Source organism: Epinephelus lanceolatus, chromosome 4 (assembly GCF_041903045.1).
Source record: "Epinephelus lanceolatus isolate andai-2023 chromosome 4, ASM4190304v1, whole genome shotgun sequence".
Taxonomy (NCBI): Eukaryota; Metazoa; Chordata; class Actinopteri; order Perciformes; family Serranidae; genus Epinephelus; species Epinephelus lanceolatus.
In genome coordinates, this window is record NC_135737.1 from 32,382,069 (window position 1) to 32,397,377 (window position 15,309).

General features: G+C 41.7%; 2 protein-coding genes and 1 non-coding gene across 3 annotated transcripts in view; 1 reads left to right on the forward strand and 2 right to left on the reverse strand.

Moving 5' to 3' along the window:
• The first annotated feature begins 3,046 nt into the window (after window positions 1-3,046).
• Window positions 3,047-8,953, forward strand: tyr (tyrosinase). The gene is made up of 5 exons (XM_033632104.2): window positions 3,047-4,290; window positions 4,778-4,994; window positions 6,485-6,632; window positions 6,819-7,000; window positions 7,096-8,953. The coding sequence occupies exons 1-5, from the start codon at window positions 3,463-3,465 to the stop codon at window positions 7,341-7,343; spliced, it is 1,623 nt and encodes a 540-aa protein (XP_033487995.1). The 5' UTR covers window positions 3,047-3,462; the 3' UTR covers window positions 7,344-8,953.
• Window positions 8,571-15,309, reverse strand: part of nox4 (NADPH oxidase 4) — a 34,263-nt gene continuing 27,524 nt past the window's right edge. The window contains exons 16-18 of the mRNA XM_033632103.2: window positions 14,006-14,074; window positions 10,864-10,964; window positions 8,571-10,777 (exon numbers count right to left, since the gene is read on the reverse strand). Of these exons, the coding sequence (XP_033487994.1) occupies window positions 10,657-10,777; window positions 10,864-10,964; window positions 14,006-14,074 (291 nt within the window). The 3' untranslated portion in view covers window positions 8,571-10,656. The remainder of the gene's footprint in view (window positions 10,778-10,863; window positions 10,965-14,005; window positions 14,075-15,309) is intronic.
• Window positions 13,242-13,313, reverse strand: trnad-guc (transfer RNA aspartic acid (anticodon GUC)). Its single transcript has one exon. It is a non-coding gene; the product is annotated as a tRNA-Asp (tRNA).

Genomic DNA, 15,309 nt, shown 5'->3' on the forward strand with positions numbered 1-15,309 from the left:
CAGCGCTTGGCAGCGTCATGGGAAACGTGGGAGGACAAGGACATGAAGTAAAGGAGGTGAATGTCCAACTGGGGCAGGTGCGAGGAGTGATGGATGGGTCCAGCAAACATCGACTTTCACTAGAGAGAGTGGTGTTCGTGTCCTGTAAGATTCTAAAGCCAAACCCTGTTCTTTTTTCCTAAACCCAACCACATGCTTTTGTTGACTAAACCTAACCGTGTGTTTGTTGTTGAAGGGGGAAAAAAAGTCAATTTGTGGTGTTGTACCGATGTAGTGTGTTAATTTTGAAAGCTTGTAAGCAGGTCAGAAGAGGACCCAAATGCAGACCAACTGACAGTCTAAAGTCCCATTTATACGACAACGATTTCAACTGAAAATGGTAAACTTTAGTTGCGTTTTGGCTGATCGTTTACACGACAGCGGTGTTTTGGGTGCCTGAAAATGCAACGTTAGAAACGGGTTCCGAGTGCAATTTTCTGGAAACAGCACCGTCTCCGTTGTCATGTAAACTTGCAATATGCGGTTCCTCTGAAAACAGAGAATTTTTGCACATGTGCATTAGGCATGCACGAGAAAGTCGACCATCGTAACAATGGTGGACCCCCCGAGCTCTGTTTGTGCTGCTCACCCTATTGAATTTATCAACGCTTCTCCAGCAAAGTGTAGATTTACTGTAGCAACTTCACCTCGTTATGGAGTTTCATTGCGAAGTCACACCGCCAACTTCTGGCCTGGCATGTATACTGCAGCGTTTTTGGTCATTTTTGCGGATCCGTGTGCACAGCAATTGTTATCAAAATGTTGTTGTCTGACGCGGAACTTTTTTCAAAACAAAAATGAGAAATTATTCCATTTTCAGCGGATCATTTTCACGTAAACATGGCCTAAGTTTCTAACAAAAAGCAAGCTTTAATGTAGCCGATTGAAAATATCCAGTACAGGCAGGCAACTCAAAGTTCAAACAAAAGGAGAACTAAAAACCAAACTGAAACCCAACGGGCAAAACAAGATGAACTGGGGTGAGCACAGGAATAACGCAGGGATGAATGCAGGAACGACCACAGAATGCACCAAGGAGGAAACACAGATGAACTGACAAAGGGAAACACACAGATATATATACACAGAAAACTTATCACAAGAACGAGACACAGCTGGATTAGGTGGACACGGGCAAGAGGAGGAAAATTGAGACTGGCTAACAACAAGGGTGGAGCTAACAAGACTACAGAACAGGTGTGAATGGAAGACTCAGGGAGCAGGGAAGGACTAATGAGACAGGTGTGACAGGAAACAAAACACACAGAGACAGGAAGTAAAAGCAGACATGACACATGAGGAGAGAATCTACATAATAAAACAGGAAGCAGATTAAACATGAATGAATAACACGAAACAAGGAACACAAACAGAAAACTCCGAAACAAAGTCCATAGGATAACAGACTATAAACAAGAACCCAGGATCATGACAGACTGTATGTAAAAGTTAAATTTCCTGTGAAAACATAAATATATTTTGAAAGAAGACAATGTATGTAACAGGCAGAACTTGACACGTGTCCCAGAACGTCAACAACTAATGCACCCAGGGTACATTGCACGTCATATGTGGATGTGGAAAGTCCATGACCAAACGTCAATATGTGACGTGGTCCGAGTGAGAATGTGCCCTGTGATAGTCTGGCGACCTTTCCACAGTGTACCCCGCCTCTTGCCCAGTGTCAGCTGGGATAGGCTTCAGCACCCCCAGGTTCACATGTTCACATGTCCCATGACGTGCCCCCTGCGCCGCCCCTGAAATCTACGCCTATGTACATTATTGCCATCGTAATCAGTGTTGGGAAGATTACTTTGGAAATGTAACAGATTAAAAATGACTGTTTACCCAGTAAAAATGCCATGAGTGGCAATAAAGCTGAAAATGTTCAGATCTAGACTATGCCAAAAGAAGACATTCCTGCATGATGAAAAAGATGCAAAGCAACAGAATGTGTGTTTTGTTGTACATACACCAGTTACATGTAACTAGTTACATCCCAACATTGCCCACGATCAATGTGCTTTACAGTTACTAAGTACTTGTACTTTATTACTAAATGTTATACATGAGTAGTTTCATATTTTGTACTTGTATTTTCCTGTCAATACCTAACTTGTATTTTCACAATATGCCATTGCTACTTAAGCAAAAGTACTTGTTGGACCTGTGATTATCACCATATTCTAAAAATTATTAAATAAACTGATACTAATGTTGACACAGTTTGCATAATACCTTGGCAGCCTTGAAAAAGATCTGTGATTGTCTACTATGTGTTTGTGTGTGTTTACCAACACAGATGCACAGAGGAAACAATAGCCTGTATGCTGTGAACAAGGGCAGCGGCACCTTGGAGAAGCAAAACAATTGCTGCAATTTCCACCAGGAAAAAATCTCGTCTCACTCACACATTACTTGAAGGTCAAAAGTGATGAGCAGCAACATTCGTCAAAAAAAAAAAAGCACTCAGCAGTTTACTTTTTCCTCTGAAGTGTGGAAATTAAAGGTTGTAACTTTCTCCTCAACACTGCAAAACGCCAGTGACATTAAATGTTTGTAGTGGTCTGCATGACATGACCTCCAGACCTCACGGTCACTGTGGCACAAGACCTGATTCTCATTAATATACTGTGTATTATCCATTTGCACCTTCTTAGCTTTTGTTTCTTGTATCTCACTTTTTCTGTTCCAACTGCATGTCTACTTCACACTTGAGCATGCATAAATTCCAGGCCCGCCTTTGCCAGGGGTAGGGGGCTGTGCACAAGACACACACTCAGACACACATACACACACACACACACCACATTTTTTTCTGCCTGAGGTATATTGGAGCAGAGGTCGGCTGGTCTCAAGACAAAATGTAAGAGGAATCAGGAATATTATCCTGAGCATGTGATGGTGTGTGAGTACACGTGCTTGTGTGTGTGTGTGTGTGCGCCTTGACGAGTGCGTGACATCACAATAAGATCACAGACTTTGTCGGAGGGCAGCCCCTAAAACGGCTCAATGAGTAGGGAGAGAACAGGAGGCTGTTGGCTGGGTGCAAGAGAGAGGTGGAAGGAGGCTTGTTGGAGGGTTAGATGGTAGCAAGAAGTAGAGTAGCAAGTTTCAAAAAGCAGCAAGCTATAATTTTCTAAAGACAGTAATTGATTGATTACAGGCACCTGAAAAGTTTGTATTTTTACTCTTTAAGTCTAGAAGTCTTGTGTAGATCAAATTCGGCTGAATCCTGTCTTTATCTATCATATATTTATCGTTGAAGAAAGTCTCCAACAGTCAATCTGCTCCTCTGTGCTGCTTTTGGGTAACGTTTTCTACTGCAGTCTGTGAGGGCGTCAGGTGCCACTGAGTCCATCTTTTCAGCAGGAGCTCACATTCTCACTTTGGTTCAAACTGGAGCTGCTCTGACTTTTCATCATGAAGAACTTGTGTGTATCTGTAGTTCTGCTGCAGTTCATCGGGACTTGTTTATGCCAATTCCCTCGCCCATGTGCCAACTCAGAGGGACTAAGGACCAAAGAGTGTTGCCCGGTATGGGATGGTGACGGCTCAGCATGCGGCGCCCTGTCAGGGCGTGGTTTTTGCACTGAAGTGGAGGTCTCAGATGAGCCCCATGGGCCCCAGTACCCACACAGTGGAATTGATGACAGAGAGCGCTGGCCTTTAGCTTTCTTTAACCGGACGTGTCGCTGTGCTGGTAACTATGGAGGTTTTAACTGTGGCGAATGCAGGTTTGGTTACTGGGGTTCAAACTGTGCTGAATACAGGGAGTCAGTGCGCAGGAACATCCTGACCTTGTCACCTGCCGAGCAACAGAAGTTTATCTCTTATCTGAACCTGGCAAAAAACACCGTCAACCGTGACTATGTGATCTCCACAGCGACAAGAGCAGAGATGGGTGAAAATGGTGAGAACCCCATGTTCTCTGACATCAACACCTATGACCTGTTTGTCTGGATGCACTACTATGTGTCCCGGGATGCCTTTTTGGGAGGGCCAGGGAACGTATGGAGAGACATAGACTTTGCCCACGAATCTGCAGCATTCCTGCCGTGGCACCGAGTCTACCTGCTTCACTGGGAGAATGAGATAAGGAAGATGACAGGAGATTTTAACTTTACCATTCCATACTGGGACTGGAGGGATGCCCAGTCGTGTCAAGTGTGCACAGATGCTCTGATGGGCGGACGCAGCCCCCTCAATTCTAACCTCATCAGCCCTGCTTCAGTCTTCTCCTCATGGAAGGTAAGAGTATTTGATTGTCTCTTGGTGACTGAGTGTGTGTATCTGTGAGTGAAAACTGTGTGTTTAACTATGTGAAGATCTATGTGCAAATCTTTCTTTTCCATTATTACATTAGGAGATGGAAAGTTCCATTCCCCAAGAAAGAAACAAAGGCTTGTTTTATTTCCATTTCACTCTGCGGGTCCGTTGTTCTAAAGCTGGTTTAGCCTCTTAATCCAAATTAGAGATTTGGTTGGAAAAACACATTTTTTTTAAGAATTCATCCTCAAGTGACCCAGCCAACATAAAAGATCAGAGTGAAAATCCTACTTCAGAGGCTTTGTTTCCACATCCCCGAAAATGTATTCAAATCAAACTGACAAAAAATTTGCAGTACTTTGTATCCTGCACTTCATGTTGATGGATAGAGCTTCATGAAGGTCTTAAGACTCTTTAACCAGTAGCTCACTAAATGTGTGTGTGTGTGTGTGTGTGTGTGTGTGTGTAGGTGATCTGCACCCAGCCAGAGGAGTACAACAACCGAGAGGCATTGTGTAACGCCACCGGGGAGGGACCACTCTTGCGCAACCCCGGCAACCATGATCCCAACCGCGTGACGAGACTCCCCACAACAGCTGATGTGGACTTCGCTGTGGGCCTCCCAGAGTACGAGACAGAACCCATGGACCGATTCGCCAATATGAGCTTTAGAAACGTCATAGAGGGTAGGAGTGGCAGACACACACACACTCACTATTATTAATGCACGTCAGTGCTTAACAATTGGACCTGAACCTAATCCATGGTCCAATCTGTTTAATCTAGTGAATGTGTTTTGGCTTGTTTGGTTCATACAGGGGTAGAAATACAATCATTTGTGTGTTTCTCACTTTCAAAGAGAGAAAGCACAACTACAGACATGCATCTTTCTCATCTCTTTAAAATAAAGGCGCTAACTCAAACCATAGGGTTTCTCGGCTTGTCCCAATAGAAGAACTCCTGCTAGAACCTTTATACCTAGAACCCAACATAAAGGATTATTGATAGAACTCTCTGTAAAAGGTTTCACCCAGAACCTGTCCACCTTCTAAGGCCCAGATTAGATTCCACCGAGCCCTCTGTTTCCATCCTCACAACGTGCTGGTGCTGGATGGTGGGTCGCTGAACATAACCAGTTCCATGCCGGTGGAAAAGGGATACCCTGGGCGTCATGAGGCTCTCAAAGGGCCAGGGATGATTTGGTCCAGTGCAAACCACAACAATCATATCCACAATCACATTTTAGGAGGTGGAGATTTCGTGAAATCCCTGCTACTACAGCCTTTATTATTTCAATGGTGCACTAGGGTGTTGAACTGAAATTGGAATACAAAATGTCAAGTACCAGGTATCTGTAAAAATAAATTTCAGCAGACAGTGTGGTATTGGTATAAAATGGTGGTTAAGATATTAACTGTGGCAGAACTCACGTAAAATGAACTGATTAAAGGGATTTCAGATACATGTACATTTAAAAATGGCATTTGAAACATGGACAAACTTTTGAATATCTGAGGCTGAGGATCTTTTAACACCCATCCTGTCAACAATCCTTGGAGAACTTTCTCTTACAGAAACGTTTCTTTGGATACAAAGGGTTATTATGCTTAGTGCCTCATGTGTTTGTAATTTTTTGTAGTAACTGCTTAATGTTAGATGGCAGATAGAGTAGCCGTCGGGGGCAGGCCTTCCTGTCTCTCCCTGCTTCACCTTATCTGATGCAGATTTTAGTACGTGTGCAACCACGTCCCTATCAGTTTTTCCTCACTGACTCTCCTGGCATGCCGGAAAAAAGAGTAAGATACAGAAATGTGTTTAGTTGTCATTGGGGTTAGTTGTAACACTTTTTAAAAAGGTGTTGCAACCATCCCTACCCCTGTCAGCCAGTGGCTAGCGAGCAGTTACATAATTATAATTGCAACAGTATCAGTAATAATCAAAATATATACTTGGTCCAAAAATACTTTCATGCCTCAAAATCACTGTTTTCACTGTAAAATCTGCACACTTACTCACACAGCTATGAAAATTCAGGAATAAGGTGATCTTTCGACAGATGTATTACCTGACTCCTAGGTCATCCCTTTTTGGTGAAAGTGGAGCTGTTACAACCATCCTCTTGTTATAACCATATCCAGTCTCCCCTTCATGTTCTCACTTTCCTCCCCACCTGCAGGTTTCGCCAATCCATCGACAGGCATGGCAGTGCAAGGCCAGAGCACCATGCACAACGCCTTGCATCTCTTCATGAACGGCTCCATGTCCTCAGTGCAGGGCTCAGCCAACGACCCCATATTCCTGCTGCACCATGCTTTCATTGACAGGTACAATGATGCACACAACTCATTTACTAATGACATATAGAAAAGGGAGCGTACACTACAAAGTCACTTATTCATGTGGTCGATTGCAGTGAATAACCACATTTGTTGAACATGATGAACAAACTGGTTTTCCTCTTTTATCCTTCACTCCTGTTTACATCTTTGTTCCTTCCTTCTCTTCTCCAGCATCTTCGAGCGCTGGCTCAGAGCCCACCAGCCTCTCCGGACCAACTACCCACGTGCCAACGCCCCCATCGGCCACAATGACGGTTACTACATGGTGCCCTTCCTGCCTCTCTACAGAAACGGAGACTACTTCCTGTCCAGCAAGGCTATGGGATTTGAGTATGCCTACCTGTTGGACCCTGGTTAGTACAACAACAACAAACAAGTCCATTAAGCGTGTGTTTCTACAACTTTTCCTTAGTGTCAAACTGTCTCACACTGTGTATCTCCACTACAGGCCAGAGGTTTGTTCAGGAGTTCCTGACGCCCTACCTCCAGCAGGCCCAGGAGATCTGGCCGTGGCTCCTGGGAGCCGGGATCCTCGGGGCGCTGATCGCTGCAATCATCGCTGCACTGCTTATTGTTGCAAGAAGGAAGTGGAAGCGTAACCAGAGGAGGAAGAGGGCGTCGAGCTTCGGAGAGAGACAGCCATTACTGCACAGCAGCTCAGAGGAAGGTTCATCTTCATATCAGACGACTCTGTAACACACACAGGCACTGTACAAACAGCTTTATATTTTCATGAAACAAATTAATGAATCCTGGAACAAAACCTACATTTGTAATTGAGTTCCCAGAATAAATCTATTTAAATTTCAAAAAGGTATCTAGCAGAGAGTTCTGTGTTGTCTTTGCCTCTGAGATATTCACTGCCAAGACTTTTGCACCTCAATACACTTGAGGTGGGAATGGAGATAGCACTTAAAAATGTCAGCAACATGTCTTTACAGAAACACTGTCAAGGGTTTAAAACAACTTTTAAATACTTTTTTATTCTTTAGGTTTGCGAGTTTTTCCAAATGTTTTCCATAGTTCAAAATTTTGTGGGTAGTGACAGTAGATATCTCAGAAAAAAAATGCTGTAGTTTCTAATCAGTAGAAGTGAATGGGAAATCTATTTTGGGATTTAGGTGAACTGACCCTTTACTGTGTGAGACAATTTGAATGGAGATTATAGATAAGGAGCAGGAACGCAACATCTGGAAGACACACAAAGCCATCAAGTGTTCATTAATACAATGCAACACGTCAAGAGTACAAATTAAAATTTAAAGATTTATACAGTACACCTCAGTCTATTCTTGTATTTGAACTGTGACGTGCGTCAGGTGATTATTTACACAAACTACTCAGCAGTCAACGACAGCATCTGTGTTTGGATCAGCAAAAAATGTAAAGTGATGTGGCTATTCTTTCCCCCATGGCAACTTATTTTTTACTTTCCTCGCTGCCTTGAAACACAGATGCATATTACATAATTTATTATTTTAATGTATGGCACTCTAACTGTGATTCTGTTTACAATAAACATACTGGACTGACTATAGCTTGAGAAAAAGTTAAACGTTAAGGAAGAATTTTTGATCCTCAAAATCAAGGCCAGGTCTGTTGCACTGTAGCTTTAGTGACTGCTCAGGTTGCAAGATCATATTTTTTGCCTTCTCATACTGAATAAATCAGTGTCAGAACTAAATTAAAGTCCTTTCTCCCAAATTACCTCTCTCCCTTCATTAATTAAAAATGCACTATCTAAGAATTTTTCTTGTGACTGAGATCCAGTCTACTTTTCTCTATGTAATTTGAACATCAAGACTCCTTAGAAAAAGCTTTCATGTACCTCTCTTAACGTGTATACAAATGTGTGGAATTTGGGGGGGACACAGGGAACACTTCCCCTCAAAATTTAGAACAACCCCCAATAAAAACATGGCAGTAGCTGAGGACTTTTTATTTTGACGAAATTAAAGACATTTCCACCACAAACTGGTGCAGAAAAGGCAAAAATTGACGCATATAAAAATTCACCAGAATGCAGGAAACTAAATGTTTGACGCTAAAATTCCTGGGGGAGGATGCCTTGTCTGTGTAGATCAGAATGGCCGACCATTCACTGATTTTAAACAGTTCATATATCAGTGTCTTTCAGTGCGAAACAGTTGTATAGAAGTAAAATCACTTACCAAATCTCCAACACACTCTATTGTGTGTTAGCACTGGTGCTAAAGGATGACAGTATGATGACTGTGATGTGTATCATGACAACAAAGATGAATCATGAGTTTGTACATGCTGCATTAAAAACAAACTAAATCCCATTTTCAGTGTGATTTTTTTTAATCTGTCGGTTAAATAGGAATGTTGATTAAAAACACGTTACCTGAGACGATCACATCTTTTAAAGGAAATCTGAATGTGTAGAGAGAGTTAGCAGATAACAGGACAAAGTGTTAATGTTGCTAAACAGTCAAACTGCTGTTTGACAGTATAATATTGTTTCTTAAGTATTAGCTTGTGCCTATGAATTATATATGTGTTATATATACTATATATATGTATATTTAAATCGTGCCAGGATTAGAAAAAGTAAATATTTTCCCACTTATTATGTGCAGGTAATCGAAACATAATAAATAAAAAAATCTCTTTTATTTCAGACATTGCCTTGTTCTTATAAAAAGAGGACAATCCTGATAATAGACAAACACTTTAACATTTAAATATATTTAAATTATAAATGCTAAATAAATGGTTGCTAATCACAACGTGAGAGAAAACTGTTCTTTCAGTCACAAAATCAGAAATATCAAGATGTTGATTCTTTGCAGAAACCTGGTGTTTCCAGTTTTGGCATTAAAAAAAGCAGACTCTAAAACCTGACAAACTAAAATATAGTGTTAAACTTGCATATGATTTGTTAGAAATGCTTTCATTCATTTCCTTTATCAGTAACTTGACTTTCAGGAGATATGTAAAACATAATGACACCTAATTTGTTGAGAAACTGCCAAAGCCCTGCAGAAGTTTTTTCACATAAAATAACTTTAAAACATATAAATAAATTGGAAAAAATCTAACTAAGCATACTGGCTTGAGGTGTTGTGTAGGTTTGCTTAGTGTAAAGACAGATCTTTGATAAGCATACATGAACAGTTAACCAACAAATAAAAACTGAACCTAGAGTTTTCATTTAGGTTCCACTCTCCTCTGATGAGAGGAAATCACTGTGGATCTCATGATTGACAGTCTCACAGACAAATCAAATACTTTGAGACTGTTTTCAGCTCAGACACAGGAAGTGTTTGGTCTCTGATGAGGGACTCAAAACTAACATTTCCCTTCAGGCTGTCTACAAATCCTGCTTCCACACTTTTTGGTCTGTAGAGTGTGTTGGCTGCCAGGTTGATGTCAAGTAAAGGTTAAGTAAAGTCATTAAACTGACACTAAACTAGTTCTTGGTTACAACAGTTGATTTGCCCATGTGGTGCCAATTCATGGTTATATACAGTAGGATAACAGTTTCTTAAATGTGATGTTTCAGCCCTGATCCACTGAAAAATGAATTCCCTCTTGTGTAATATCATTATCTTGCTGTGTTTGTGGTCAGTGAATTGCAGGTTGTGTAAGCAAATTTTCTTCCTCACAATGGCAACCAGCATGAGAAATGATTTTACTTCACAGTAAGGATGTGTTAGGTAAAAGATGAAAACCAACAGCAACTTTAGAAACTCAGAGCACCATAAGACGAAAATCCGAGCAGTGGGCTGGTCCCTTCAGTTTCACAGATTTTTTTTTTAGAGCCGTCAGTTGGGGGTCGGGCTGGTCTAGAGAGAGAAACAGGCCTCATCTGCATGTTATGGTCTTGTCCTGCTGGGCCTTTTGTGAGCATGGGCGGGGATGCACATGAAATAATAATAATAGTCTGTGAATACTCAAGTTCTTTTGGCACATTTCATATATATCAAATGGCAAAGTTGCTGTGAGGTTGACCTCAAACTTTGGAACCAGCTCTAATGTTGGATCAGCTGAAGGACTCCTTGTTGAATTCAAATGTTGTTCCAGAATATCGGGCTGAGTTACACAGTCTGTGGAGAGTCCTGGAGATGCCCTTTGGTCCACAGCAGAAAACACCGACTCGCTTGCTGAAACCACAGTGAGAGAGAAAGACTTAACAAATGTAATAACACTGGAGTCATACTCCATCCCTGGACATTCCCACTCTACTCACTGCTTATTGGTCCTCCCGATCTCATCAAACAGTAACTTCCACCTGGGGCGACCGACCAGCAGCCTGGAGGTGAGTGGGCGATACCTCTCCTCAGACATACTCTGAAAAATGAGAACAACACAACAAAGCTGCAATGACTGATTTGTTGTGGCCATTTCAGAGCAGCTGAAAGAAGCGACACTCATATTATCTCTATTTAAATGTATACTATGCAAGAAATTCCTAAAAAACAAAGTATAGACTCATACAAAGGTAATCCCTCTCAATCATCACTTATGACCCACTAGAAGTGTTTGAATGCGTCTGCTGAGACTCAGGCCTGTGCCTGTATTTTCTTATGTTCTCCTTATTTTAATGGTCGTGTACTTCCACAGTGCTCAGGTGAGTTTGGGGCTTTATATAAAGTGTCTTTCAATTAAAAAACGTACATTTAAGGCCTCTGAGGGGCGAACGCGGAGAACTTTTCGGACACGTGTTCTGGGCAGCAACACTAAACCAATGTCCAATTCATCAGGCTTCTTTGAGTGCGGCGACCCATTTATTTTCACATGTGCTCACCTTCACACAGGTAAAACATTGTCTGCCCATAACTTATCTTAGGCTGGTTTCCACAGTCAATCACAGGTTAGTGTCCATTCAGTAGTTCAGTGTCCAAGTTTCCATTCATCAATTCCAGTTTCAACACACCACAAACTCTTCATGCTGCTTCACTTAACACAGTTAAACTGTTTGCTTACCTCGTCACACAAATGCTGTTCATCACCTGCACCTCACCTGCATTTTCCCTGCTCTAGTGCGCCACCTCATGTACAACCAACAAAACTGCATCAAGGGTTGGCTTTTACTTTCAGATTAAAAACAGTAACCAACAATCCTGCAGAGTATACCTTTAACCTTGTTAGCAAATGAGCTCTACATCTACAGTTTAAAAGATCCAACTCTGATATGACAACAGTTCCTCCACCTCTCTCACCTCCCCCCTGCTAACCTACAAACTGCAGCAGCCTGTGCTCTCTAGTTTTAAGGGCCATTAGATGTTATCTGTAGTGCAAACAGCTGCGGGCAGTTATCGGCAAAGAAAAGCAAATTCTGGGACTGACGAGGTGGGATTAAGGAAAAGATAATGAGCTGCAAGGGTTGTTTGTGTACCAGCAGGGTGAGCTGCTGATCTATCGAACCTTGTCAGTTTAAAATTGAGCGGTTTCAGATCAAAAGCTTTTCAGTTTGCCTTGAAGATCCATCAGCCACCAGGTAAAGTACACTAATCTGAGCCTCTTAACTTGCACTACTTTATATCCTTATATCTATAATCTCTTTTTGTTTCTAATTGTGTGATTTTGTTATTAAATTATTATTGTTTTTTTTACATATATATTTAAATAATAACGAATACTCTTGCAAATGTTGCTTACTTGACATTAACTTCCTGCAAGTGCAAGTGATTATTTTATATATTGTGCAGGCCGGAGATGATGTGTTAAAGCAGAAGTTCCCAACTGGTGGGTCGCGGTCCAAAAGTGGGTCACAGGTCCATTCTGAATGGACCGCAAGTGACTCAGGAATGTGTCAAGTGCGTAAAAAAACACACTTCATTTGGAAGACAGTAAATCTCCGGCATAGAGCTTTTATTTTGAAGTGTTGTTTCCTGCTGTATAATGAGTGAATAACGGACAGCTGCTTAACAGAGACAGCAAACTAGCTTGAAGACCTAGCCAAATGCAAGCATGACGTTGAGTGTGGACCTTGAACTAATGACTGCAGAGAAATCTGGACCGCGTGGCTGGACCACTTTGGCACCACTGTGTTAAAGGACACAGGATGGTGTTGACAATGTCGTTTTACTCATTATTAACAGGCATCCAGGTTTATATTTAAAGCAGATTGTATTATTCATCTGCAAAATAACAGAAACAAATGAACATACGACATACAACTTTTTAGCCTGCTGGTTCAGTATGTGTTATGAGACTGAAAAACCAAGACACTAAATCTCAAGGCATTTCCAAAGGACATGGGTGTGAGACACAGGTCAGGAAAGTGTCCTGCATCGATCCTTTCTCACAGAGCAGCTCTGATACAGGTCAGGATCTGTCTGTAGAGGGGTAAGGCAACACCGACTAGTGTTCTCTGATTTTCTTCCTCTACCAGGGCTCATCAGAGATCAATACAGCTACGCGTTTGAGCACAGCATGAGCGGGAACACTCCCAAATCAGGAGCATGAAACAAAAACCTGGACAAATCCTCCCTGTAGAGTGTTTCACATAGTTCTCCCGCATTAGTCGCGCTTCCTGTGACAGGCCTCCGAGTCATGACAGACGGGTTTTATGGCTTCTTGTGAACTCAGTCATGGTGCAGCTTGCCTTTAGAAAAGTATACTCTCCCCGTCGGGGAATCGAACCCCGGTCTCCCGCGTGACAGGCGGGGATACTCACCACTATACTAACGAGGAGTTGTTCTCTAGAAGTCACATGATCACATAAATAGGAAATGAGCAACACAACAGTAGAACTTGTTGAAAGCCAAATCCAAAAACCTGTGTTGGTTTTTCGATTTGATCCACACATATGTCTAACATGTTCAAAAGATCATTAAAGGTTTGGCTTGATTTCAACACCTTGAATCAATAATTACATAACACTAAAGGAAATATCAGCAGCTTTTTGAAGTACGATCGAAAACATGCTTAAAACAATTGACAAAATCAGTGATATTGTTATTCTATGTATTGTTTTATTGCTGTATGTAGCCTTTTGGTTATTACATAAACTGAGATGAGTAAGCATTTTTGTCAACATGACCATTCATGGTCTCCAATGGATGTTTGCCACAGTAAGAAAAGGTGAAGAGAGTTCAGGTTTGAAACAAGTGGATTGCTTCAGAAGGGCACACGCTGAAACAGTGTGACACAATAAATACGGTGTAGTTCAGAGAGAGAACAAACAGCAACAGACAAACAGTGAACTCAAGACGTCAATGTGCTGTAGCTTCACTCTCTGTCATATGCTGCCCTCTAGTGACTTAGGTGTGTAACAACTTCCAAACAATGGATCAGTGAGGAGATAAATGAGTGAGCAGACATAAAAAGCTAGACCGTGTGTGTGTGTGTGTGTGTGTGTGTGTGTGTGTGTGTGTTACACCTACCTGCAGGTTGTCTGTCTGACTGACGTACAGTCTCAGATTGAAGTAGTCTGGTCTGTTTTCCTGCCAAAGCTAGATGACAAACACAGACATGGACATCTCAGGATTTCACTGGTGCTGCATATATCTGGTTTAATTCAACAAAGTCACATTTAGGAAAAAGTGCAACATTTATTCCTTTGTGGGTCCTGATACCAAACTCAGAACTTTTTAGGGTACCAAATTACATCGGTACGACTGAGTATCTATTCACGTAAAATCAATCAGTGCCAAATTTCGGTACCTAAGAGCCAGTGGCGGCTGCTGGTCTTTCAAACAGGGGAAGCTCACTTTAAGTTTACATCATAAAATTTGTCATACTGTAGTGAGGCAGTAACTTATAAAAGGAACATTTAATTGAAACCATTTTTCAACCACACTTATGCCATAGAACTGTAGCAAAACACACCTCAAAGATTTTCAGATGGGTTTAACAGTGAAAATGAGCTATATGGCTTATGGAAATAAGGGACTCCGGACGGCACTCTGTCAGAAGACTCCACTCACAGATATCCGCATGGGACTGAGCTTGAAATGTGAAACGCTGTCAGTCACAAAGGGGTTCAGTCTTTTAGACAATTCCTCCAATCATCATGCGTACACTGAGTGTCCTCTCCCACCTTCCGCTGCTTTAGGTCCCAGGGAAGCTGAGCCTCCCTGGAAGTGATGATTTTGTCACATTTATCCAACGACCATCTGGCTTTGCTGCATGAAAAAAACCTGCTCAGCGCTGTCTCATAGGAACGCTTGGAGGCTCCACATCCACCGTGCTGACACGAGAATGTATGACAGGGAGGTCGTGTTTGAAAACTGGTGATAAACAGCTGATGTTTTAACATCACAGTCATGATGTGAAACGCATCCTAGCGCACATTTAATGCAATGCAAATTCTTATTTTAATGTAAATTCAATAGTGCATATTTGACCATTTCTTCTATGAAATTTTAAGGGAAGTTCAGCTTCCCTTGTTGTCTCAGAGCAATCGCCCCTGCTAAGAGCACACCTGGGTGAGAACACTGGGTTCAGAAAGGAGGCAGAAGCACTGTGAAGTGCCCGGCAGCTGGGAAGCCTGCCATGGAGCTCCTTCGGCTTCCCAGCAAGTCGAAAATTATCTGGTCTATTTTCTATTTTATTCAAAAATAAACTAGTGTCACTGCTATTTGCTATTGTGTTAAATTATGTCGTTTTTCCATATATTTATCTGTTGTGTCCAAACAGAGGGCAAGAGAGACAGACAGAGATGGTCTTTGTGTGATGAGAAAAGAGA

Excerpts from the sequence above, each read along its gene's own strand:
- tyr (XM_033632104.2), top strand. The coding sequence starts at position 3,463 with ATGAAGAACTTGTGTGTATCTGTAGTTCTGCTGCAGTTCATCGGGACT. Across the intron at positions 4,291-4,777 it reads CAGTCTTCTCCTCATGGAAG|GTGATCTGCACCCAGCCAGA; the intron begins GTAAGAGTATTT and ends GTGTGTGTGTAG. Across the intron at positions 7,001-7,095 it reads TGCCTACCTGTTGGACCCTG|GCCAGAGGTTTGTTCAGGAG; the intron begins GTTAGTACAACA and ends TCTCCACTACAG.